Source organism: Rhinolophus sinicus, linkage group LG02 (assembly GCF_036562045.2).
Source record: "Rhinolophus sinicus isolate RSC01 linkage group LG02, ASM3656204v1, whole genome shotgun sequence".
In the NCBI taxonomy this organism is placed as follows: Eukaryota; Metazoa; Chordata; class Mammalia; order Chiroptera; family Rhinolophidae; genus Rhinolophus; species Rhinolophus sinicus.
The window spans coordinates 162,599,665-162,627,545 of record NC_133752.1 but is presented as its reverse complement, the minus strand read 5'-3'; the positions used below and the strand labels follow the sequence as shown (position 1 = coordinate 162,627,545).

The window sequence follows — 27,881 nt, the reverse complement described above, 5'->3', positions numbered from 1 at the left end:
ATGGCTCTTATGAAGCTAAGTGACAAAAGGTCTCTGCAGATGAAGATGGTTGGGAAGGAACAACAGTTGATGGAGAAAAACAATGGATTTCTCCAAAACATCAATGCAGATGAAGGTGTAATGCAAAAGTAAGTCAGGACTGAGCTCTTAGGAGCAGTGTCTGGAGACTGCATTGGGTCAATAGGATGTAAATGATGAGATTTCCAGGTTCAGGATTGGGGTTGACATTTTTCTCTACAATTCTTCCAATTTTGACCCCATACCTATTTATTGTAGTGTAGGGCCTGTGAGTCACTCCAGGGGCTTATGGTCATCAACCAGGCAGATGGCAGTTGAAAATAAATGGTCAAGACTCCAATCTCAATTTATGAAAATATTTTGATTGTTTTGGGTTTTTATTATCTTCACTTGCAGTTAATGGAGATATAAACCATTTAAAGATATAAACCATTTAAAATACTTTCTAGAGTAGAGGAAGTACAAATTTTCATATAACCACATATATGCATTTTTAAAATACAAGATAGACGTGTATTAATATAAATCAATGGTTAACAACATTTTTAAATAAGGAGAACTTTTTTAAAGTAGAAGATTTTCCAGAACCCTTCATATGTCAAAAAAGCTGTTATGATATCAAAGATGTTTCAAAATGCATTTATAGTTTATTAATAACAGTAGCATATACATTTAGAAATTTTGAGCAGTATTTATTCATGTAAACAGTACTTAGTCTATAGAAATGTATACAGATTTCAAGACCCCTTTCTATTCAAGGAAGTTACAGCGTGCCCCTCATCTCAGAATTTAAGGCCCGTAGACTGGAAACTACTGCCATAAACCCCCATCACAAATATATTGTGATTTGTTGAGAAGTATATGTGAGCACGTGTGTGTGTACGTGTGTACATATGCACACATGTATGCACTCCAGCAAAATAGCAATAGTCCAATAGGGAATGAGCAAAGGATATCAACACAATAATTATGGAAAAGGAAATACAAATGAGTTTTATACATATAGGCCAAGATGCTCAGCCTCACTCATAAAAGGGATTAAAACTAAAATGAGATACCAGTTTAAGTATTCCAGACAGACAAAGATAAAAAACTTTAATAATACATGGTTGTAGGAAAAGAGTGGAAAAGAAGAACTCATTATTTTTGCTGGAAGTATAAATGGGTTCAACCTCTTTAAAGCATAATTTGGTAAAATCTATGAAAATTAAAAAAAATATATCTATTGACCTAGCAATTCTATTTTTAGTTATTCAATAGATATACCTGTACATATACATGTTGACACATAGATGTGTAGGTATATTCGTTGAAGCACTGTTCGTAGTAGCACTTGATTGGAAGCAATCTACCTATCCATTAATAAAGAACTGATTAGCAAATTATTAGATCGCTCCACCATGGAATACCGTATAACCATTTTTAAATGAGGCAGCTCTGTATGTACTAATATGAAATGGGCTCCAAGATAGATTGTTAGAAAAGAAACATGAGGTACAGAATAGTGTGATAATGTCCTCTCATTTATATTTTAAAAGGTGTATATATTTATATAAACATAGCTGCGTATTTAGGCATAGAATCTATGTGGAAGAATAAAGAAGAAGCTAGTAAACATTGCGGGGAGGACATCAGGGGGCTTGAGATCAAAATGATATCGTAGACTTACTCCTTTCTGCATTGTCTTTTGAACCATATTATACTTTTTAACTAATTTTTCTTTTAACTTTTTATTTTATTTTGTTCTTTACTTAAGTGTGTTTTTCCAAGACCCATCAGCTCCAAGTCAAGTAGTTGTTTCAATCTAGTTGAGGAGGGCGCAGCTCACAGTGGCCCATGTGGGGATCGAACAGGCAACCTTGTTGTTAAGAGCACTGTGCTCCAAGCAACTGAGCTAACCGGCTGCCCCCTTATCTAATTTTTTTTAAAAGGGCATTTATTTATTATTTGTGCATGCGTTCACACATACAGAGCTGCACAGCTGCAATGATTTTGGAATTTGGAATCTCACTGTTAAACCATATATTGATTCAGTCAACAAATATTTATCCAGCCTCTCTATTCCTGTCTTGTGCAATATACTGCTAAGATGTCAGTCACCCAGAATGAAATCAGTACAAGGATAGCAGGTACACCTTGGGGCCTGGAAAGATCCCAGGGTTCTCCCTCTAGAAATGTTCAGGGCAGGCCTGTTCAGGACAGACTGAAGGCATAATCACAGCATCTGTTTCGATTGTGTGTCTTGCAGTTTGCTATGGGAATTTACCAAAATGGACCATATCTCGGACAGAACAGATGATGAGAACGGCATTTTCTCTGAAAGCCCTCAAACTGATGTGCTTCAAGAGGTGGGGACTAAAAAAGGGGTAAGGGAGAAACTTAAATGTCACAGTGGGGGAAGAGGGGAACCTAATATCTCCTATCTCAAAGCAGTAAGGAAATCTCTGAGGTTTTCCTCAAAACAAAGAAGTACAGGACCGTCAGAGCGTGGCCCCAGAAGGGAGGCATTGTCTCCTCTGAGAGCTGCTCTTATCACCCAGAGACTTACCGACCTTCCCATGCAAAAAACTGTGCAGTACATGTTGCTTTCGTCTTTGGAATTTGTGGCATTTTTCACCTTAGAGCAAATTACCATATGTAAAATTGTCTCCTTCTCACAAATTGTTTTCCAACTGAATACATCAAAGAGATCTATTTACTCTTAATTCAGTCTGAATCTCTCTTAGTCTTTGAAATTCAGTCACCCAGCTGACGTGGAATGGGAGGAAATTAAGACAAAGCCTGAGCTTGTCTTGGAAAAATTTTATGCTTTCACTACCATTTAGATCAAAGCAAAGGCATGGCTGAGACCCCTTTTATTATCAATGAGCAAATCTCTCCATAGATGCCCCAGGCTATTGGCTACATAAGAGGGTGGTTTCAACTAGTCAGAAAAACATAAGGGAAGGATAGAGTGGGAATTTCTCACCCCAGGCTTATGCAGCCCCCAAAGGAAGCTCAGGACTCATCTGTCTACCTCTCTTTTGAATATATTTTGGATTTAGGCTAACTCTACAAATCTGCAGAAGGAAAGACTATCTTAAGCTTGACTTAACCTTCAAGGACTCTGCAGTAGGTAAACTAACAACAGCAAAACCAAAAAACAAAGAAATAGAAGGTGTGAAGGAATAGAGTTAGAAGTGTGGAGAACAGATACTAATTAGACAAAAACTGAAAGGAGAGATAGACAGCCAGACAGATAACTTTTATGGGAAAAAATAATAAGAAGAACAAAATTAGAAGGGGACTCTTAGGATGGGGTTCTTAGAAAGGCTGAGGATGGGAAACGAAAATAGGTAATTTGAGGTGTGGCGGGCTATGATCTTAGGGACACATAAATTGAAGGTATTACTCTACAAATAGTATCATGATTGTTTGCGGGCAGCTTGTCCCTGGACTCCAGGAAAAAGCTGCTATCATTAGACCTGCTTTGCCATGGCACCTTCCTGGCATTCATGGTTCAATGTTCCCTGCTGAATCCTGTTAGTCAGTGAACTGTGATACCATCACTTGTTGACCCAGAACACAATAAGTCTAATTAGCTAATAAAATTATTCACTCGGTAAGAGTTTTTCAAATAGTCCACACTCACAGGGTACAAGGCATATAGATTATTTCTTCAAATTTCAAGTCAGGGCATAAGGTTTTTACATTTTTATGATTGTATTTATATTAATTTACTTATATGGGAAATTCTGTAATTACATAAAAATAAATCACATGCAGTGACATAATTAACAAATAAGTATTAATAAATTAGGCTCTCTGCTGATAAAATGACAAGTATATGACTTCTTGAGGAAGAAACATTTTTTTTCTCTTATTCTTTGAAAGCAAACCAAGAAGGTCTCTACTTTCCATAGTCTTACATTTGTCTTTTTATAAGAAAAGATGATAAGATTTAAAGGGCAGACTCAGAAGAAAATGGAGAGAGTTAATAGTAGTTAATTTTTTAATTGTTGGTGTAATTAACAAAATAGATCTTAGCCAAAGCTGCTATATCTAACCATCAAAACCCCCAAAGTATTTAGAAATGAATATTTTGCTCTGGTTTCAAGTTTCCTGCTCCCTGGCCCTGCTCTATACAGCATTGATTTCCGATGCCAGGTGAGTGAACAGACTTTCCTGTTTCCTGCTTTTGTTTGCATCTCTCACAAGCAGAACGTACTTGTCTACTTCTGAAGTCTGTTTATTCTAAAACTACTTATTGGGCATTCACTACGTGCTAGGCACTGTTAAGTGCTGGGAATGCATATATATATAAAATCCTTTCCCTTCAGGGAGCTCTCACACTTGGAGGGATTCAGACAAGAAAATGGCGATATATGATAAATTCACGCCAGGAGTAGCCGATGTGCTACCAAGTCATTGCCGGGGCTAATACAGGGTCATGACTGGGACTACGAAAACTGAGTTTTGAAGGATAAAGTGAGTGAGAGCAAAGCATTTCAGAAAGATGGGACCGCACACCTAAAGACAAAGAAGACAGAGAGAAATTGTGTTCTGAGAGAAGATGAGTGGGAGTAAAAGACATGATGAGCAAGCAGGCTGCCAGGACACTAAGGAGGTAGAAATGGAGCAGGGTACAAACTGGAAGCCAGGACAACAAGAAGATTCAAGGACCGGTGAAGACCAAAGTAAGGCAGTGACTGGCAGCAGGGAGCCATGAGGATGGTGGTGGGGATGTAAAAGATACTAGGTATTCTTGGGCTTGGATACCAAGTGGATATGACATGGGTAATGAAGAAGGAAAAGAACGTCTCCCGTGAAAACTCAAGGACCTCTTCCAGGGTTCTGGCAGAGGCATCTGGATGGATAGGAAGACCATATGCAAGGATGGGGGACCTGGGCAAGGTAGAGGGGAAATATGATGAGTTAAATTTTTTGTTTGCTGAATTTGAGGTGCTTATGGAACATCCAAATGGAGACATAAGCTCTTCCAAGAACTGCACATAAATGGAAAGTAATGCCCTCAGGAGGTGTATTTCATGCAGGCACACTTTTAGTTTGTTACTGAAAACACACACACAAGTCTTTATGTGTTCAATCCTGCAGATTTAAAAAACTTTTAATTGTGTTTCCTGCCTTTTAACTCTTTTGTGGTATATTAACTATTACAGTGAATTGATTGATGAAAACAAGAAATGTCATCATAGATTATTGAACACAGAACCCTAGAGATGATCTGGTCCAGTTTTCTTATTCCAGAACAGGAAACTGAGCTTTAGAGTGATTAGCTGGTTCAACATCCATAGCAGTAGAACAAAGCTGAGAATTCATGTCTCCCACTTCCCAGTGTAGTATTATTTCTCTACATCACAGTGTTTCTGTTGCTTTTGAATATCTTGATTTGTTGGGAACAAAAGATTTGTTGGGAATGTATTGTGTGTTTTTTTCATGAAGAGATAAAGCTATAGTGGAATCACATAATACTTGGGAAATCTAGCCTTGGTTTCTTCATCTATAAATGTGATAATAATCCTTACATCACTGATGAGGTGCCATTGGGTTGTGAAAGTGACAGTGGTAGGGACAAGATATTTCTTAATCTGAACTCAGGGCCTGGATATGATGAAAAGAGCCATGGTCTTGGAATCAGAAAAACAAATTCAAGTTCTAGTCCATACACTTACTAGCCATATATATTGATACCGCGTGGTTCCTGTAACAAATTACCACGCATTTGGTGGCTGAAACAACAAAAATGTATTCTCTCATTGTTTTGGAGGCCTGAATTCTGAAACCATAGGAACAGCAGAGTCGTGCTTCCTCTGAAGTCTCTAGGAGAGAATTCTTCCTTTCCTCTTCCAGCTTTCAGTGGCTCCAACAGTCCTTGGTTTGTGGCTACCTCTGTTTTCACATGCCCTTCTTGTGTTTGTGTTTTCTCTTCTGTCTCTCATAGGATTTAGGGCCCACCTGGGTATTCCAAGATAATCTTATCTCAAGATCCTTCACTTAATTACATCCACAAAGATTCTTTTTCCAAATAAGGTTACATTCAAGGATCTTTTGTTTCTTTTTATTTATTTATTTTTTATTTACTTTAATTTTTTTATATTAGTTTCAGGTGTACAAAACAATATAATGATTAGACATTTACACCCCTCACAAAGTGATAACCACTCCTCCCCAATTTACTACCCCTCTGACATCATATATAGTTGTTACGATACCATTGACTCTATTCCCTATGCTGTTCTTTACATGCCGTGACCATTAATATTATTACATCCCGTGACATTCAATATTATTCTACTTCAGCTTCAGGTGTACAGCGCAGTGGTCAGGCATCTACACAGTCTATGAAGTGATCCCCCTGATAAGTCCAATACCCATCTGACACCCTACATAATCTATACAACATTATTGATTATATCCCCCTCACTATATTTCACATCCATGTGACTATTTTGTGACTACAAATTTGTACTTTCTAATCCCTTCACCTTTTCCCCTATCCCCCAAACCTCCTCCCATCTAGCAACCCTAAGTTTTTTTCTCTGTATCTCTGAGTCTATTTCTGTTTTGTTTGCTCGTTTATTCTGTTCTTTAGATTCCACATATAAGTGAGATCATATGGTATTTGTCTTTCTCAGTCTGACTTATTTCACTTAGCATAATATTCTCTAGGTCCATCCATGTTGCAAATAGTAAATTTTCATTCTTTTTTATGGCACACTAATACTCCGTTGTATAAATGTACCATAATTTCTTTATTCAATCGCCTGTCGATGGGCATTTCTGTTGCTTCCATATCTTGGCTATTGTGAATAGTGCTGCGATAAACATAGGAGTATATATATTTTTTTGAATTAGTGTTTTGGATGTCTTTGGATAAATACCCTGGAGTGGGATTGCTGGGTCATAAGGTCATTTTGTTTTTAATTTTTTGAGGGAACGTCCTGCTATTTTCCATAGTGACTGTGCCAATTTGCAATCCCACCAACAGTGCACAAGGGTTCTTTTTTCTCCACATCCTCACCAACACTTGTTGTTTGTTGATTTATTGATGATAGCCATTCTGAAGGAGTGAGGGGATATCTCACTGTAGTTTGTATTTCTCTGATGATTATTGACCTGGAACATCTTTTCATACGTCTATTGGCCATTTGCATGCCCTCTTTAGAGGAATGTCTCTTTATGTCCTCTGCCCATTTTTTAAATTGGGTTGTTTGTTTCTTTGGTGCTGAGTTACATGAATTTTTAAAATAAATTTTAGATATTAACCCCTTATCAGATGTATCATTGGCAAATATCTTCTCCCATTCAGCAGGATGTCTTTTTGTTTTGTTGATAGTTTCGTTTCCTGTGAAAAACTTTTTAGTTTGATGTAGTCCCATGTGTTTATTTTTTCTTTTGCTTCCCTTGTCTGAGGGGATATATCAGTAAACATATTACTAAGGGTAATGTCTGCAAGTTTACTTCTGTATTTTCCGTCTAGGAGTTTTCTGGTTTCAGGTCTTACACTTAAGTCTTTAATTCATTTTGAGTTTATTCTTGTATATGGCATAAAAGGTGGTTCAGTTTCATTTTTTGCATATATCTCTCTAGTTTTCCCAGAACCACTTATTAAAAGACTACCTTCACCCCAATGTAAATTCTTGCTTCTTTTATCATAGACTAAATGACCATATAAGCATAGATTTATTTCTGGGTTCTGTATTCTGTTCCATTGATCTATGTGTCTGTTTTTATGCTAGTACCATGCTGTTTTGATTATTGTGGCCTTGTTATATAATTTGATATTGGGTAGTGTGATACCTCTCATTTTGTTCTTATTTCTCAGGATTGCTGTGGCTATTCAGAGTCTTTCATGGTTCCATATAAATGTTAATGTTCTAGTTCTGTATAAAATGTCATTGGTATTTTGATAGGGATTGCACTGAATTTTAAAATTTTCATTAAATTTATTGGGGTGACATTGGTTAATAAATTATATATGGGGTCTTGATATTAGGATATGGACAAACCTTTTTAAGGTGACCACTTAACCCATTACACACCATATGACCTTGGATAAGTCAGTATATATGAATGGCTAAAGGGATTCCAATACCTACCTTTATTCACCTCAAGTCTATCATGAGAATTAAAAGAATGAATGCACATGAAAGAAATTTATATAAAGAGTTATGTGAATGTTAGTTATTCCTATCGACTTGGCCAATAATTCATAGAAACATTTGTAATAGGAGATTGATTTGTCCTCCCCACTCCAACATTTTCTCCTTCCAGTTTAAAAATAGTTTTGCTGAAACAAACAAACAAAAACTCATAGACACAGACAAAAGTTTAGCAGTTAACCAGAGGGTAATGGAGGAAAGGGTGGTAGAAGAGGGTAAAGGGGGTCAAATATATGGTGAAGGAGAACTGGCTCTGGGTGGTGAACACACAATGCAATATACAGATGATGTATTATAGAAATGTACACTTGAAACCTAAATAATTTTACTAACCAATGTCACCCCAATAAATTTAATAAAGATTAAAAAAAGAAAAGAAATAGTTTTGCTGAAACACAAGAATTTCACACTAAACTTCTTCAAAGGACAGGGGAAATATTTCATAATGTAGTTGCTACAGAAGAGAAATGTTCAAAGATAAATCATTGTCAATTGTGTGCATGCACAGACCTGAAATGCCTTGAATGTTCCTCTAAAACAAGGCAAAGAATAATGAAACAAAGAAATTTTGTGCGTCAAACTCAGTAGGTTTTCTCTCAAAATTCTTTAGTATGAAAACATTTAAATAAAAAGCAAACTTAAAAGAATTATCTGATGATTACTCGTATTCTCACTTATATTTTAAAATTGTTGCCATTTGTCACATTTGCTTTATCTTTATATATGTAAATAGATGGTCTGTTCTGAACCACTTACAAGTAGGTCAAAGACAGCAGACACTTCACCCCTGTTTATTTCAAACAGCATCTCTAAAAATAAAGACTTTCTTCTAAATAACCAAAATACCATTATCACATTAGGAAAATTAGCAATAACTCCATAACATAATCTCAAGTCTCTCAATATTGTAATTTTCTCAGTTGTCCCCCGAATGTCTTCTATGGCTGTATTTTTTTTCAAAACCAGGATCCAAGCAAGATCTATGCAATGCATTGGTTTTTGTATTTCTTTAGACTCTTAATATAGAAGAGTCCCACCCTCTTTTTCTTTTCCTTGACACTGACTTTTTGAAGAGACCAGTCATCTTACTTGAGTGAAGTGCTAGAGTCCACGGACAAATGGAATTGTATTATTCACCAGCACTGAAAAGAGCTCTACGTGCGGACATGGATGTTCTCCAAGTCCCTGCCCCAGCCTTCCTCTAACAATGGAGCAGGAGGGCATGTCTGCTTATCTTACAAATGCATTAGAATGCTCCAGCCCCAGACACGGCTTGCTTATGTGCTTACCCCAGAGAAGGAGGCATCGGTAGGCTGAAGGGACCACCACCTCTTGTGATAAGCCTTCTGTTCTGCTTTGCTTCTTTCATGATCTTTATCAGGGTATGTTGGAGCTGGAGGCTGAGCATGACCAGGACCTGCAAAGTGAACGGGATGAGCAAGAAATAGATCAAATTCAACATGAGGATCCTCACGTGTCCACCTCTTTGCAGATTTCAGAGGAGAACATCCCTGCACTGTAAGCCTTGACACATGCAAGAGGGAATATTTAATCATGTTTTGTGGAGGGGAAAATGAAATTTTGCAGAGAACTTAGGGAAAGCCTGAGAGATTTAAAATCTATACATGAATTGAACCATGAAGCACTCACGTGCACCAGTAGCTACCTACACGTTCCAGCAAGAATGCAAAGTGAGGACCTTTCTAGGGAGGTGAGCAGAGCCACAGGACTCCCATTGAAAACTTTTCTTTGAAACTTGGAATTAATACATGTCTTGTTACTCTCAGATAATGTTCTAGATGTGAAAAGTGTTGTAATTATCATTCAAAATATATTGTTAAGTCCTTGTAGACCTTTTCCCTGTTGTACGCCTCTCCTTCCCCTCTAAGATGCAAGCACTATTCTGAAACCAATGCTTAACATTCACTCCATGAAGGGAAATTAAATGGTATCTATTTTTTTTAATTAAATGTAAAATATGCTTTATTTTCTCCAGCCTTATAAAGATCTGTTAAAACGGGGATCAAATAAATCCCCCGACTTCTTTCTTGAGACTGAACTGCCTATCTGGCCTATTTTGGTGACAGAAGATGAATAAGCAGACCAATTTGCCATCCAAAAGAAGAGGGTTTGGGGCCATGTGAGATGTTTCCCATTTTACACCTTGGAACTGATCATAATACTATTTCTGCAGGAGTCAGGAGAACATGTTCTTCCAGCTAAACCACTGGAATACGCAGATGGGTCTACAAGTGAAAGAACTCAGTGCAGATCACATGGGCTGGATGGAGAAAACTAGCAATACTATACAAAAAATAAACCGAACGGAAAACACAGTGAAGAGGTAATGGTAGGGTGTTGGGGTTGCTCAGAAAATAATGCACATTTTCATAGCCTCACAAGGTAAGAAACTCTGTGTGAAAGGTGGTAAAGTCCTTAGGAAAATCTTTTTTTGCCTTTATAAATAAAAGAGCTGTTGGGGGTGGCCGGTTAGCTCAGTTGGTTAGAGCGTGGTGCTGATAACACAAAGGTTGCTAGTTCAGTCCCCACATGGGACATTGTGTGTTGTGCCCTCCTAAAAAAAAATAAATAAATAAAACAGCTGTTTATTTTATTATCTTGTTTTTCTTTAAGAAAGTCTTTAGGATAAGAAGTATAAAGTCTTATGATTAGAAGTCAATGTTACAAAGTCTCAAAGCCTACATCAAAGTTATCTGCATTTTTGCTCTCTCTTCCCTTAAGGGAAGGACTTCCCTCATAGGTTCTTTCTTTGAAGCCATGTTAATAGTTGTCAAAGGGAGGTCTTCAGGTCCCCAGTCATCCTTGAGTTTTGTCTAGTACTGTTTAAAGGAATCCAACCAGTACGACATGAAAAAAGTATTAAAATATATTTGTTTAATGCATAGCTGAATTTAAGTGGAAAATTTTAAGATTAAATAGAGAAGATAAAATTATTTATCTAGTCACTGGTATAAAGAGAATGGTCTTTGAATTCAGAGGGATCCAGGTTTGAATCCTGACGTTGACATTTCTTGGATAAGGTAATCAACCTTTTCTCAGCCTTGACTTTCATCTTCTATAAATGACAGCCACGTCATTGTTTTTGTTTGTTTTATTGCGGACTATTGGGGACCAGTGTGTTTTTCCACGATGTCAAGTTGATTTTTAATCTAGTTGTGGAGGGTGCAGTTCACTGGCCCATGTGGGAATCAAACTGGCAACCTTGTTTTTAAGAACTTGTTAACAGCTCATGTTCTAACCAATTGAGCCATCCGGCTGCCCCCTTCATTAGTTTTTTGAGGAGATTAATTGTAATGTCTAACGCTAGTATTGTCTGGTACACAATAAACAATAAATGCAAGCTGTTCGTGGAAATAAATTCCTCTGGCCTTCTGTACTATCCTACCACATTCCACATTCTTTCCTACTGCAGAACTACTCTCCTTCTAGACATTTTTTCACCTTTCAGTTAAACATCTCCTTCACATTCAGTTAAATATCACCATGTCTTTCAGTTAAACATTTCACAGCAGACTTCTCCTGACCATCCTATCTGAAATGGCTCTTTATTTCTTCCAAAGCGTTAATAATATTTATTTTTTAAGAGTCTGTGGTTTCCATTCAAATCCTATACATCAAACTTCTTTTCCACTCTCAAAATTAAGGTATAATTTACAGACAGTAAAATTATGTTTTTTATTGTACTGCAAATATTGAAAAATGCATACAGTTGTACAGCCCCTATAGGGAAGACATAGAGAGCTTTCATCACTCCCCAAGTCCCTTATGCCCTTTTGTAGTTAATCACTCTCCCCCGGCTAAGCTACTGGTGACCACTGATCTGTTCTCTGTCCCTAATATAGTTTTGCCTTTTCCAGTAGTCACATAAATGGAATCATGCAGCATGTAACCTTTTGAGTCCATCTTCTTTCACTTAATCTGATGCATTTAAGATTCACCCATGTTGTTGCATGTGTCAGTAGTTTGTTCCTTTCAGTTGTTGGATAGTCCTCCATTATATAAATATACCACAATTTAGCTATTCACTAATTGAAGCACATTTAGGTTTTTTGACAATTATAAGCAAAGACACTATAAACATTCACATAGGGGTTTTGGACTATTCTATTTTTTTTTTCCATATAGATTTTAGAATCAGCTTGTCAATCCTGCTGTGATTTTTATGGAACTATCATTAATCTATAGATAAATTTGGGAAAAATGAGCATTTTAGCAATATTGACTTTTCCAATTCATGAATATAGTATATCTGTTTATTTAAGTCTTCTTTGATCCCTTCCATCAGTGTTGTATAGTGTTCAGTGTACAGATATTTTATATTTTGTTAGATTTATACCTACATATTTCATGTTTTTGTTGCTATTATAAGGATAGTTTAAAAGTTTCCATTTCTAATTGTTAATTTCCAGTATATAGAAATAAAATTGATTTTTGTATATTGACCTTCTTTCTTGTGACCCTATTAAACTTACTTATTAGCTCCAGTAGTTTTTGTAGGTTATTTGGTATTTTCCACATAGATAACTATGCCATCCGCAAATAGAGACAGCTTTATATCTTCCTTTCCAATCTGTATGCCTTTTACTTCATTTTGTTGCCTAATTGTATTGGCTAGAACCTCTAGTACAATGCTGAATAGGTAGTGTGACAGCAGACAGTGGACATACTTACTCTGTTCTCAGTTCTACAGGAAAAGCATTAAGTGAGCTTTAACTGTTTATTTTTAAATTTATTTTTAATGCCCTTTCTCAAATTGAGAAGATTTCTTATATTCCTCATTTACTGAGATGTTTTAAAAATCAGAATGATACTGATTTTTTTCAATAGTTTTTGCTGCATCGCTGAATGATTGTTTTTTATTTGTTTATAGTCTTGATATGGTGAATTATAACAACTGTTTTTGAATGCTGGAGCAGCCTTGAATTCCCAGAATAAACCTTACTTGGTCATAATACATTATCCTTTTTATATATTATTGGATTCCGTTTACTAAAATAAAAGTTTTACATGTATGTTAATGAGATATATTGGCCTGTGTTTTTCTTTCTTGGGATGTCCAGTGTTAGTATCAGAATAATACTTGCCTCATAGAAAAAATTGGGATGTTTTATTTTCTGGATGAGTTTATGTAGAATTGGCATAATTCTTTCATAAATGTTTGGTTGAATTCACCAGTGAAGCCATATTGCCTGGAGATTTCATTGTGGTAAGATTTTTAATTCCTTTGTGTCACCTACCCCTTATAGCCACACCCATTCCCTCTCACCCATCCCTAACCCCTGGCAACAAAAAAATCTATTCCACATGTCTACAATTATGTTATTTCTTGAATATTACATAAATCTAATCATGCACTATGTATCCTTTTGAAATTGGCTTTCTCACTTGGCATAATTTCCTTTATCCAAGTTGTTGCATGTATCCATAGTGTTCCTTCCTATTGGTTGCTGAGTGGTCGTGGTCCATGATATGGAGATATATGGGGTTAACCATTCACCCACCAAAGGACACTTGCATAATTTACAGTTTCGGGCTATTATGAAAAAAATTACTTTGAACATTCATGTATAACTTCCTGTGTGAAAATAAGTCTTCATTTCTCAGTTGCCCAAGAGTGAAATCACCAGGTCATATGGCATATGGTAAGTCTGTTTTCAGTTTTGACAAGAACTGCCAAAATATATTCCAAAGTATCTGTACCATTTTACATTTCCACCATCAATGTATGAGTGATCCAATTTCTCTGTCTCCTCATCCTTAGTAGTGTTTGGTGTTATCACTATTGTTTATCTTAGCTATCTGATAAATGTATAGTGATATCTCATTGTAGTTTTAATTTGCATATCTCCAATGACTAATTATGTTGAACATCCTTTTATGTGTTTATTTGCCATCTGTATATCTTCTTGGTGAAATGTCTGTACATGTCTTTTGTTAATTTTGTAATCAGGAAGTTGTTTTTTTAATGTTGAATTTTGAGAGGTTTTCATATATCTTAAATATAAGACCTCTGCCAGGTATGTGACATGCAAACCCATTTACTAGTTTTTGGCCAAACAAAAGTTTTCAATTTTAATGAGGTCCAGTTTACCAGTATTTCCTCTTATGGGTAATGCTATTGGTGTCAAGTCTAAGATGTTTTTGCCTAGTCCTAGGTCCCAAAGATTTTCTGTGGTTTTTGTTTTTTTTAGAAATTTAACTAAGTTTCCATTTTAATCATTTAAATTTTCTGCTCCTATATTCAGTAGGTCTTATGTTTCTTTACTATTATCTGAATTATTTAGAGTGTTTTTTACTTTTTTGAACTGCATTTATGTCTTCCTATTCCAAAACAATCATTAACCAAGAGTTCTCTTATATAGAAATGGGATTTCACTTTTGAAAGATCAAAAATGATCTTTCTAAAAAGATCAAAAAAGATTGTCCATTGGGTGATTTTTCTTAATCCATGGGCTTAACCCATTTTGTGGTCTGCTTGCAGCTTATTAAATGAGGTGATGTCCCTGGAGGACCAAATTGAAAAACTGGAGTCACACCAGGACCTTGACCCTGATCAGGGGACAAACATCGAGGTAAGATGGAGGCTTGGAGAGGATAATCTGAAAGGTTGTAGGGACTCTGCTATCTCTTCGCACCCCTTCTGTTGTTTAACAGGTCACAACAAGAATTAAAACCCACCTTCTGTCATAGAAGGAATGCTCTCTGGTGGTCAGTTCTTAGCACCTTTCGCCTAGGCACCACCACTTTTAATCTCTGATGACACAAATAGGCTAGAGTTTCCTATTTTACCTAGAAACTCAGTCAGACAAATTTGATAATTGTATATGTTGATGCCGTCTTAAGATAATGATGAGTACCTTAAAGGAAAAGTTCTCTTTTTAATCTTTGTACCCCAGGACCTAACAGTGCAGAGAAGACAGCCAGGAAATAAATATTTGTGAAGAATTGCATCCTTAGAATATAAGAGATATATTTGTCTTTGTCTTTGATTTTTTTCATGGAGAGTTCTTGAGCTGTTTTTCACTATCGCCAAAGTTTTCCTTTTTTTTTCTGTCTCCTTGGATTTTTTAGAGATTCTTTTCTAAAAAAGGTTTGTTTTTCCCCTTTTTATAAAGAGTCGTAGAATGTTAGAAAGATAGTGATCAACTCTGGATAAGCATTAGACTTTAGAGCCCTGGCTAATAGTTTTTCTGCTCCACTAAACTTCAGGCCTTTGAAGAAAAGTATCTTAAAAAGGAAAAAGTCTGTGTCTAGCTACCTCTTTTTATTGAAATTGCCAACCTCTGCTTTAGCTTAAGGTAAAGAGTTTAAATGAAGTGGATTTTGGAAGAAGTAAAGGAGAAATGTCTCTTATTTGGGAAGGTAATGTTTATTTAGACTCCCTCACATATTAAAAGCCATCTAGAGATCAGCACAGATTTATCACCAAGGAAAATAATACTTTTATTTCTGATTTAGTCCCTCTTTTTAAGGTAGCAACCTCATTTTGTGTTAGTTGAAAAGTCAAGAGTTTTTTCACTATCCTTGGGCTTTGGAAATTACAAACTATGAAAGGAGGGAAGAGGACAAAGTTCAAGAAATATTCTGCCCTAAAAAATTTCCTCCAAAAGCCAGCTGTGTTACAGGAATGTGGATTTCAGCAGGCGGTAGGGATCGGGAGGGATGGATATCAAAAGAATAAGAAGAAAGACAGAAGAGCACAAAGATACATGACAGATTAAAAAAACAAACCAACAAGGCCTTGAGATAATATGAAAGGGGAAGGCATCACAAATATGTATGGAAATTCTCTCTGAGGATACACAGCTGTGTATGTACGAAAAAACAAAAACAAAAAAACAAAACAAGCATGAATTTAAAAACTAGAAATAGCCCACATATCCACTAACTGATGCCTGGACATACTGTGGTACATGCTATATATGATAGAATACTACTCAGCAGTAAAAGGAATGGACTTTTTATTCATCCAATAACATGAATGAATCTCAAATGCATTATGTGAAGTGAAAGAAGCCAGGCCCAGAAAATGACATACTTCATGATTCTCTATAACATTCTGAAAAAGGCAAAACTATAGAAACAAAAAAATGGATTCGTGGTTGCTAGAGGTGACTGGGGTAAGGGAGGAGGGGACTGACAAAGGCCCCAAGGAAATTTGGGTGTGATGAAAATATTCCATATTTTGTGGTGGTGATTCTATGATAGTACATGTTTGTCAAAATTCATACTGCATTTGTATGCTTTCAACAGGTGAAATTTTAATGTATGTAAATTAAAACCTCAGTAAACATAACTTAAAAAAATTGACACAAATTCCAAAACCTTCCCAAAAGCAAAAGTCCGGGACCAGATGGCAACACTATTGAATTCTACCAAACCTTCAAAGAGGATCTAATACCAATCCTGCTCAGCTCTTCCAAAAAATTGAAGAAGAGACAGTACTCCCCAACTCATTTTGTGAGGCCAACGTTACCCTGATACCAAAACCTGGTAAGGACAACACAAAAAGAGAAAACTACTGACCAATATCTCTGATGAATACAGATGCAAAAATCCTGAACAAATTTCTAGCAAATCGAATGCAACAATGCATTAAAAGGATTATTCATCACAACCAAGTGGGGTTCATCCCAGGGGCACAAGGATGGTTCAACATACACAAACCTATCAATGTGATACATCACATAAACAAAATAAAGGACAAAAATTATGTGATTATATCAATTGATGCAGAAAAAGCATTTGACAAGATACAGCATCCATTTATGATTAAAACACTTAATAAAATAGGTATAGAAGGAAAATACCTTAGCATAATAAAGGCCATGTATGACAGAATCTCAGCTAATCTCATAATTAACGGTGAAAAACTGAAGCCCTTTGCTCTACGTTTAGGAACACGATACGGCTGTCCCCTATCACCTGTGCTCTTCAACATAGTGTTGGAAGTCCTTGCCAGAGCAATCAGGCAAGAGAAAGAAATAAAAGGCATCCAAATTGGGAATGAAGAAGTTAAACTGTCACTCTTTGCAGATGACAGGATGCTATATATAGAAAACCCTAAAGACTCCACCAAAAAGCTATTAGAAACAATCAACGAATACAGTAAAGTTGCTGGCTACAAAATCAACATACAAAAGTCCATTGCTTTCCTATATACTAACAATGAAATCTCAGAAAAAGAAATTTAAAAAAAATTCCTTTTGCAACCGCAGCAAAAAGAATAAAATACCTAGGAATAAACTTAAGCAAGGGTGTGAAAGACCTATATGCTGAAAACCGTACAACATTTTAAAAAGAAATTGAGAAGACACAAATAAATGGAAAGACATTCCATGCTCATGGATTGGATGAATCAACATAGTTAAAATGGCCATATATACCCAAAGCAATATACAGATTTAATGCAATCCCCATCAAAATCCCAATGGCATTTTTTAAAAAGAAATAGAACAAAAAATCATCAGATTTGTTTGGAACCACAAAAGACCCCAAATAACCAAAGCAATCTTAAGAAAAAAGAACAATGCTGGAGGTATCACACTCCTTGACTTTAGCTTGTACTACAGGGCAACAATTATCAAAACAGCATGGTATTGGCAGAAAAACAGACACATAGACCAATGGAATAGAATTGAGAACCCAGAAATAAAACCACATAAATATGGACAGATAATTTTTGACAAAGAAGCAAACAACATACCATGGAGAAAAGACAGCCTCTTTAATCAATGGTGCTGGCAGAATTGGACAGCCACATGAAAAAGAGTGAAACCAGACTGCTATCTGTCACCATGTACCAAAATTAATTCAAAATGGATCAAAGACCTAAACATAAGACCTGAAACAATAAACTGCATAGAAGAAAACATAGGTACTAAACTTATGGACCTTGGGTTCAAAGAGCATTTTATGAATTTGACTCCAAAGGCAGGGAAGTAAAAGCTAAAATAAATGAATGGGACTATATCAAACTTAAAACCTTCTGCACAGCAAAAGAAACCATTGACAAAATAAAGAGGCAACAAAATGAATGGGAAAAGATTTTTGCAAATAGTGTCTCTGATAAAGGGCTAATACCCAAAATATACAAGGAACTCATGAAACTCAACAACAAAAAAACAAACAACCCAATTGAAAAATGGGCAGACGACCTGAAGAGACATTTCCCCAAACAGGACATACAAATGGCAAATAGACATATGAAAAAATGCTCAACATCACTAATCATCAGAGAAATGCAAATAAAAACCACAATGAGATATCACCTCACCCAAGTTAGAGTGGTTGTCATCAACAAGACAAATAGTAACAAGTATTGGAGAGGCTGTGGAGAAAAAGGAACCCTCATACTCTGTTGGTGGGAATGCAGACTGGTGCAGCCATTATGGAAGGCAGTATGGAGGTTCCTGAAAACATTACAAATAGAATTATCATATGACCCATTAATCCCTCTCCTGGGTATCTACCCAAAAATCTGAAAACGTTTATACATAAAGACACTTGTGCTCCAATGTTCATTGCAGCTTTGTTTACGGTGGCCAAGACATGGAAACAACCAAAATGTCCTTCGATAGATGAATGGATAAAGAAGTTGTGGCATAGATACACCATGGAATACTATTCGGCGGTAAGAAAAGATGATATAGGAACATTTGTGACAACATGGATGGATCTTGAGACTATAATGCTAAGCGAAATAAGTCAGACAGAAAAAGCAGAGAACCATATGATTTCACTGATATGTGGTATATGAACCAAAAACAACAAAAAAACAAGACAAACAAATGAGAAACAAAAACTCATAGACACAGACAATAGTTTAGTGGTTACGAGAGGGTAAAGGGGGAAAGCGGTTGTAGATGAGGATAAAGGGGATCAAATATATGGTGACGGAAGGAGAACTGATTCTGGGTGATGAACACACAATGCGATTTATAGATGATGTAATACAGAATTGTACACCTGAAATCTATGTAATTTTACTAACAATTGTCACCCCAATAAATTTAATAAAATAAAATTTAAAAAAAAAAAGAAAAAAAATTGACGCAAATTCTGTCTTCAATAGGTCAAAAGGCTGATGGTAAAGCCTGCATAAAAACAAATGCAATAATACAATGAATAAGAAACTTTCAACATAGTTGTTACAGATGCAAAGTCAGTAGGAATGGCTATAGGTTTACTCTGCAGAAGACTGTTAGAAATCAACATAGGAACAGCAAACATAGTGTGGAAAATTAAAGGAGAAACAAGTTAACAAAGTGTAAAACTATATCATGTATTAGTTCATTTATTTCTCATGAAGAAATGGAATGATTCAGAAAGCCATGAAAAGGGGGTGGAGGGAAAGTTGGTAAAAGCATTTAAACACACACACACACACACACACACACACACACACACACACACACCCAGAAACAAGTTTAAGAGACCTTTAAGATGAAGAAAGGACTTTGACATGGCTTTGGGTGTTGCCTGATACAGGGACCCCAAGTACAGAAAGCTTTCTGAAATCTCTACATGAACATCTAGACTTTCATTCTGAGACTGACTCCCATCTCAGTTATCTTTGATGCAGTTATCTTTGATAAGCACTCTGTAAAAATATTTTCTATATAAATAAACAAGGACACCGAATAAACTATGGTTATCATATCACAGCTCTTTTCCAAACAATTAAATCACACAATTCAGAGGTTAGTGATGAGTGAACTTGGTAAAGAAGGGTGTAGACTGTACATTCTCCATAGTTGTTTCAGGGTAAATGCTCTTATTGCTCGTATACAACCAGCACTATGCCTAGTTCAATGGCTACTTACATCCATAGGATGTGGGCAATAATCTCTTGTTGATTTGATTTAATATTGGTTTTGGAGATCAGTACTCAGAACAGTATGGAAAAAAAAGCTGCTATTAAATCTCAAACTTTTTTTGTTTTTATCATGAATGAGCTTTCTTCTAAAAATTGTCATTTGTTTGGTTTGAATTCTACACATCATTCTTTACAATTTTTGTTTTATACCCTTTGTTTTAAAGGAGAAGATCATGGAAATTAAAAAGCAACTAGGAGAAATGGATAATAAATTTGTCCAGGTAATGATAAAATGTCTTTATTATTAAGGAAGAAAAATGGTTCTTCAAAGAAATGTCAGATTTAGAGAATTTTAGTGAACGGAATCTAAAATTTGATGAAAGATAGACTCAGAATTTTAGACCTAGAAGGGAACTTACTTTCATTTAATCTACATTCTCATTTTCAGAAGAGAAAAACATAACTCAGAAACATGAAGTGACTTGCTCATATTTCCAGATGAAAAGACCCAGTTTTTTCTTGCTCTCTCATTAAAAAGATAAATAAGATATATTTATATATTTTAATATATACATGTATAGTGTTATATATTTAAATATATAAAATATTTAATATGTATTTAAATATATATATACATTATAGAAAATATTTAATATATATTTTAAAATATATATATACATATATATTTTTTCTTCTAACAAAAGTACCAAAAGTTTATTTTAACAATTAAAACATAGAACTTTTTTATATTAAAAAATGAAAAATGATCCCACTCAATGATGCACACAGTGAACATTATATTTATATTCTTCCAAATTTTTCTATACATGTATTTATTTTTATAAGAGTATATTACGTAAATTGTTTTGCAACTTGCTTTTTGTTTTACTTAGCATTTTTTCTTCAACAACTTTCTATGCTACTAGCTGTTATTTTACTTTTTCACTTATATAATGCAGAATTTGATTTATTAAATTTATTCTGTTGGATATCTGTGGCTTTATAATCAATGCTTACTATTACAAATTATGCCTCAGAAATTTGTATCTTTGCTTGCTTTGGCAAGTCCTTCTCTAAGAATCAATTTCTAGAAATGGCATCTTTAGAAACCATTTTTCTTGAATCTCTGAATCTCTGAATACTATTCTTCCTGCTATAGCTCTATTTGTCAAGTTATGCTGCAAGTCTATTATGGAATGATTAATTAAAAACCCTTAAAACATTTTGCTCCTGACATAGGTGCAATTGGCATTCATGTCTTAGAAAGAGATGGTTTGCTTTCAGCTTGTATCTTGATCTTACTGATAGAAACCAACCAAAACCATCTGTTATTTCTACCTGACAACCTATAGGAGACATGGGAAGAAAAGAGAAAATGGACCTCTTTATGGACAGTTCTTTTGCTAAACCACAAGGCCCAAATATTTAAACTAACATAATACAGACTTACATTTATATATTATAATTTTTTAAATACTTACAAAATATATAAATTTCTTTTTTTTCTCTAAAAAACATACGATGTTTTTTCAATTACTGTAATGGTGGACATTTTTTAAGGAGCAAGGAAACAGTAGTGAATAGAGAAAAAGATGATTTATAATAAGCAGCTTTTGTATAAATTTATACTTCTAAAGCATTAAGAGCAATTTTATTAACATTTCAGTTATTTCTCCTGCAATTTATCATAATTACACTATGAATTTGCTCTAAGAGCAAGGGTTTTACTGAGCAAAAGTTTCATTAAAGCCACTTTACAATTAAGTGGTGTCAAAATGAGTGAGGTTTCATGATGTAAACCAGAAAAATACAATTTATATTTTATCTAAAATTTGGGTGTTGTTTCAGGCAGATGCTTGTAATGAAGCTCATGAATTAAAGGAGAAACTTGTTGCAAGAATAGAGGTAAGATTTCAGAGTTGCACAAGTTCAAATAATGGCAAAATAAAATGATTTAAATCTACATACAGGGGTGATTCTTTCCCTGGTGTCTTTCTAACCTTATCGCCATCTTCTCCTCTCCCCCTGCTAGCCTTCTGCTTTGGGGCAGCAGCACGTCTCACAGGTCTGGTGTACCCACAAGGCCTCATACACCACCCACATCTCCTCCACTTGGAGCTTACCCTTCATGTGTACATACATATTACCTATTCTTCAAGGCTCAGCTCAGATGTCCTCTCCTCTTCCAGGCCTCCCCTAGTCTCCTAGCCAGAAAAATAATGATTCCATTTCTGAGCTCCTCCCACGAGATCTTATTCATTGTGGTAAATGTGAATGGGTGAATGAAATAATAAATGAATAAATCTACCTGTCACATGCTCAGAAGTACTTAATCATCCCACTTTCTAGAGTACATGTCCCACCACCAAACCCTAGCTACTCTATCTCATCACTTTGTTTTCTCTTTAGCATGTATCTTAATTTATAATAGCTAATGTACGAGTATACCAGAGATGCCAAAAAAATGGATACAAGTGGACACTTTGGTCAACATTGCTCAAGCAGTAGTTCGCCATAATCAGAAGTGTCTGGACACTGATGGTAATCACTTTGAGCACCTCTTGTAATTGCAGAAGTCAAATGTGAGTTGCATTCATCTTTTGTTATCAGTATACACTATTACTATTTTAATACAGTTTTCCTTTCTTAAAATGTGTATACATTTTTTTTGGCACCCTTGTATATGAGTTTACTTGTTGATTGCTTGTCCCCCAGCCCCAATAAACATATATGTAATTTCTTGTCTAGTTTGTTAAAAACATACATGTCATTGAATGCACATCCCTTGTTTATTTTGTTAACCACTGTATCCTAGAACACTGCCTGGTAGAAGTCACTCAATAAATATATTTTACATAAATGAACAAATGCTGTACAGAATTATTATCTTCCCACATGTAAAATCCAATAGTTAAAGAGTAGCATGTAAGTTTTGTTTCATTTTCTACCATGGTGCTAGCATTCTCTGTGAATAGGTGAGTATGCCTGCCAATGGACCTCACATGACTCACACGTGATTTGCAGTACAGGCCCCTGAGGTATTCTGGAGGAGAAGCACTCTGCATCATCTACAATAAGACTGGCAGACATCTAGAATTATTATTTTTTTAATGACAGTTGACTTTTTCCCTCAGAACTTTTGCAAAGACATGACTATGCTGAATTCAAAGCTTGGGATGTACCAACTGCAAGAAGGGAACACAGACCCTCAGAGTCCAGAAGAAATGGATATGGGAGAAATGGAGCCTCTGCTTCTTCATGCTCCCCCAGCCCCTTTAATGCAGAGTTCTCCTCCTGGAATTACAATGTGGTAAGTCAGAGACAGGAGCCTTTGGGGACTGGACAGAGGCCCCAAAATGTATGATCTATAGTAAGGTTCAATTTCTTCAAGCATTGACTAAAAATTTGTTTTATCTTCTTTTATAAATTATCTATTCTTTAAAAGTCATAGATTTTTCTTATTTTAGATATAAATCTATTGCATTAGATATACAGATATAGATATATTTCTTTCTTATTGCTATATATATAAATCTTAAAGATGGTGTCTGCAAGCTGTGGTGCAGCCCCTCCACCAAAGGATCACACCTGCCAAGCAGATTGAAAACCTACGTTTGCTGGACATGATACTTTTCCCTTGTACAGTATGGAAGACATACATACTGGCAAATTCTGACTTTGTGAATTCCTTTCTAGAGATGCCACACCATCATATAGACTCTGAGTAGTATCCTCGAAGAAAACTTCTGATTCTTTATCCCCAACCACCAACCCAGGAAGAATCTTCAGCTCCCTCTTTGGTGTGTGCATTGTACCTTGCACATAATCCTGACGTATAGCCCACAGCATATTATTGCAATTAAATTATTTTAAATCTCTCTTCTCCTAATACTCCATCAGCTACTTGAACTCAGAAATCTTGATCATTTGGGGACATGAAATATAGAAGATGTTCATCATGCTCAACAAATACTAAATTAGTAAGTGATGCATGATGCTGATAAAAGTGGTGGAGTAAAGACTCCAGACAACTTTCTCCTCAATAAAATCTATGAGAGAGCTGGAAACATTGTCAGAATCAGCTTTTTCAGAACCCTGTAAATTAAGGATCTAGTATCCAGAATATATAAATAACTCTTACAACTCAATAACAAAAAGACAAACAACCCAATTTGAAAAATGAACAAAGGAGTTGAACAGACAGTTCTTCAAAGAAGATGCACAAATTGCCAACAAGCACATGAAAAGATATTCAACATTGTTGGTCATTAGGGAAATGCAAATCAAAATCACAGAATACTGCTTTGCACCACTAAGATAACTATAATTACAAAGACAGACAATATCAAGCATGTAGAGCAATTCGAACCCTCAGATATTACTAGTGGGATTGTAAAATGGTGTAGCCACTTTAGAAAACAGCTTGACAGTTCCTGAAAATGTTAAATATAGAGCTACCATGTGACCCGTTTCTAGGCATGCGCCCAAAATAATTGAAAATATATTTTCCCAAAACTGCATATGCATGCTTATAACCACATTATTTGTAATAGTTAACAAGTAGTAACAATACAAATAGTCATCAACTGATGAATAGGTAAACAAAATCTATACAATAGAGTGTTATTCAGCCACATAAAAGAATAAAGAACTGATACATACTATAACATGGATGATCCTTGAAAACGTTATGCTAAATGAAAAGAGGTAGACACAAAAGGCCACATATTATATGATTTCTTTCATATAAAATGTTCAAAATAGGAAAATCCGTGTGTGAGGTAGAAAGTAGATTAGTGCTTGGCAGACTTGGGGATAATGGAAAATGGGAAGTGACTTGTGGGTATAAGTTTTCTTTTTGGGGTGATAACAATTTCTTGGAATTAGTGGTGATGGTTGTACAAGTTTATGAAGAATCTAAAAGGCACTGAATTGTACACTTTAAAGGGTAAATTGTATGGCATGTGAATTATATCTCAAAAAACAAACAGGCAAATAAGTAAGTGAATGCCTTTCGATTATCATTTGTGTTATATCAGCAGATTATAATCCAGTTGATTTTGCTATCTTTCATCACATCATTACATTTTAGCTAAGATTGCCTAAGACTTTGACCAATCTCTTGTCAGAGAACTGGAAACATACTATTTCTATTGAGCATATTTATACGTTATCTTTTTGAGATTTATCTTGCAGACTCAGTCAATCATTAAGTATCAGCTTTGCTGTTTTTAGCTTTAGAGGGTGGCCTCTTGTAGTAGTATACCCAATCCCTCAGTTCCCTTGTAGTTCTCCCCTATGTATTCACCACAAATGAAGTGAACATTTTGGAAAAGATTAAAGATTTTATGTATGTCAATGTTTGAAAAATAAGTAGCTAAATAAATAAATTGATTGATTGATATAGTATTGAAATGTCAAAAGAATGTTTTGTTTTGTCAAAAGAATGTTTTTATTCTTTACAGAAGATAAGTTCAAAATGAATAAATTTATAAATGACACTAAATTTTGGTTCTGTACAGGTAATATGAAAAATTTATTTTGGTTTAGCAGCCTTGATATTTTCCTAAGAAAAATGTCTGAGCCTTTTAAGATAAATATTATACATGTTCTTTTATTTGCTTAATAACAGAAAATTTAAATTAAAGAAAGTTGTATCATATTGACTTGTAAATAAAAATAAAATGACTCGGTAGTATCCAAAAATAAATCTAATCCAACCATACCTAGAGTGTTCACTGTAGGAAAGAAATAAACTGAAAGACACACTCAAAACCAAAAGGAAAAAAACAAAACAAAAAACAACTGAAACTAAATCAAAAGAAAAAATGAATGAAAGGAAGGAAAGATAAAAATACTGAGATTATTATATAAGAATGATGGGATTATAGTTTTTCATTTCTTTGTTTTCCAAATTATCTGTAATTAAAAATTTTCTTTTTCTCTTAAAAAATGAATGTTAAAATGTGTTCCTTTGAAATGTTCTAGTTTGGTATTTCCAAAGATAACTAGTTTTGGAATTTAGGAAGAATAGTGTTTCTTTACTAGATATGTTTTGGTAGTAAATTATTCTTTTCATAAAAAAGAACAAATCTAGATTGAGTGCACTTTGAGGGTAGGTCATCTCTGCTTCCTCTTTGCAGCCCTCAAATCCTCTTTCTAACAGAGTATTTTAAACACTGGCTTTTTAATAAATGGGTGAATAGAAGCAATTATTTGCATAATTGCTAAGAGATAGCCAAGGCAATAATGCTATGAAACTTGGCATTTATAGAATCCACTGAGTTGGATAACAAAATAGATCCACAGCTAGCTTTAACTGTACTGTAGATTTTCTCTTCTAAAATGTATTATAGTGGGTAATTATCTTCGGGCAACTGGATTATCTACGACATTTTTTTCCTACTTGTTGTTTTTCTGGATTTTCCAGGTCTTCTACCCTAATCATGTATTGCATTCATAATTACAAAATAATAATGCAAGGATGTAAAATCAAATAAATAAACTATATCACATGTACAGCCTAGAAGGAGCAGTCCTTGAAGATTTGAAAAAGCCTACATTACTTTATAAGGGCAAGTGTGATGCCAGGATACAGCTGGTGGTAGAGAGAGTTGAATTCCATTTGTCACATTGTATTTTGTGTCCCGAAGAAAATCTGCCTGCCGATGCCTTTATTTCCCCCAGACAGGCATTACATACCTCACAAGTGAGGTAAAGATGGCAGTAATCTGCTAGACGGTGAGAAGAGCATTTCAAAGGAGACCCACAATAATGAGGGTGTTCTTGTTTCATGGCTATGGAATCTTAGAATTCCAATGCCAGTCCTAGGAGCCAATGTCAGCTGAAGTCAAAAGAAGTGGTTACTACTAAGAGCTACCTGAGTGGAGGAGCCAGGAGCCACGTCAGAGTGGTTTTCTTCAAAATGTTCTTAACAGGTGTTTTCTTTCCTTGTAGGAAACGTGCACTGAGAATTTTCATCATATTTTATGTCCTCACTTTTACTGGACTTTCATGCTACATGTTATTTTTTGATGCTACATTTATCTTTGAAAGAGTGCTCCCTAGAATACTTGGGCGTCGCAGAATGTGGGAACTACGGGAGATTATCACGCCTTTCTTGAATTTGCAAGTGGAGGACTTGTTACCCTCCTAAGGATACAGAAGTTGCTCTGACCCTACTGACTTTCCCTCCAATAAAATCCTGGCTGTTCTTGTATTAGGGTGGTTAACTTATTTTAAAAAATACTATAGAGTATTTTGCAAAGGATATCATCGTTGTGTGGAAATGGGTTGATCACAAACAGAAAAAGTGAAAACAATTTACCTTTACCCTTCTAACTCACAATGACTTCTTGAATCATTCCACACATTGTTTAAAACATTTATTTCAAACCACTAGCCTCTCTCTTCTCTCAACCCAGAGGACATTGAGACTATCATATATTAGTTTCCTTGGTTATTTCCCCCACTTGACCTCTGATGTCTCAGAAAAGAAAGCACAGAATCCCTCTCCATTGTTTCCAATTTTACTTTAGTTGGATTGGAGCCATATTTTGCGTGTAGTGGACGTTTCTTGGTTTTGTTCCCTAACATCCATTTATCTTTTTGGTGATAACACCCTACTTTTACTTTGAAAGAACTATCTTTCCCCAGTGAACATAATTGTAGGTGGTCTTTCAGTCAATGTCTCTTATCTTCCTATTAACAAGAGCTGGGAATACACTGGAGCACACATTCTCTAAGAATGCGAATTTTGAGAATCATACTAAGAAGGGAAATGATTGGAATTTCAATTTATTGAACTAGCCCATATCTTTTTCTGCTTAAGTTAGCCAGAGTTGGTTCTGTTGCTTATAATC

At 35.3% G+C, this 27,881-nt stretch overlaps 1 protein-coding gene across 1 annotated transcript; it reads left to right on the top strand.

Moving 5' to 3' along the window:
• Positions 1 to 27,190, top strand: SMCO2 (single-pass membrane protein with coiled-coil domains 2). The gene is made up of 9 exons (XM_019737429.2): positions 1 to 128; positions 2,267 to 2,366; positions 9,562 to 9,698; positions 10,375 to 10,524; positions 14,683 to 14,773; positions 20,244 to 20,300; positions 21,868 to 21,924; positions 23,154 to 23,329; positions 26,977 to 27,190. Exons 1-9 carry the CDS (start codon positions 1 to 3, stop codon positions 27,173 to 27,175), a joined length of 1,095 nt encoding a protein of 364 aa, XP_019592988.2. The 3' UTR covers positions 27,176 to 27,190.
• Positions 27,191 to 27,881: the final 691 nt, after the last annotated feature.

Coding starts and splice junctions, on each gene's coding strand:
- SMCO2 (XM_019737429.2), top strand. CDS start 1: ATGGCTCTTATGAAGCTAAGTGACAAAAGGTCTCTGCAGATGAAGATG. Junction 14,774..20,243: donor ATCAGGGGACAAACATCGAG/GTAAGATGGAGG, acceptor TTTGTTTTAAAG/GAGAAGATCATGGAAATTAA. Junction 20,301..21,867: donor TGGATAATAAATTTGTCCAG/GTAATGATAAAA, acceptor GTGTTGTTTCAG/GCAGATGCTTGTAATGAAGC.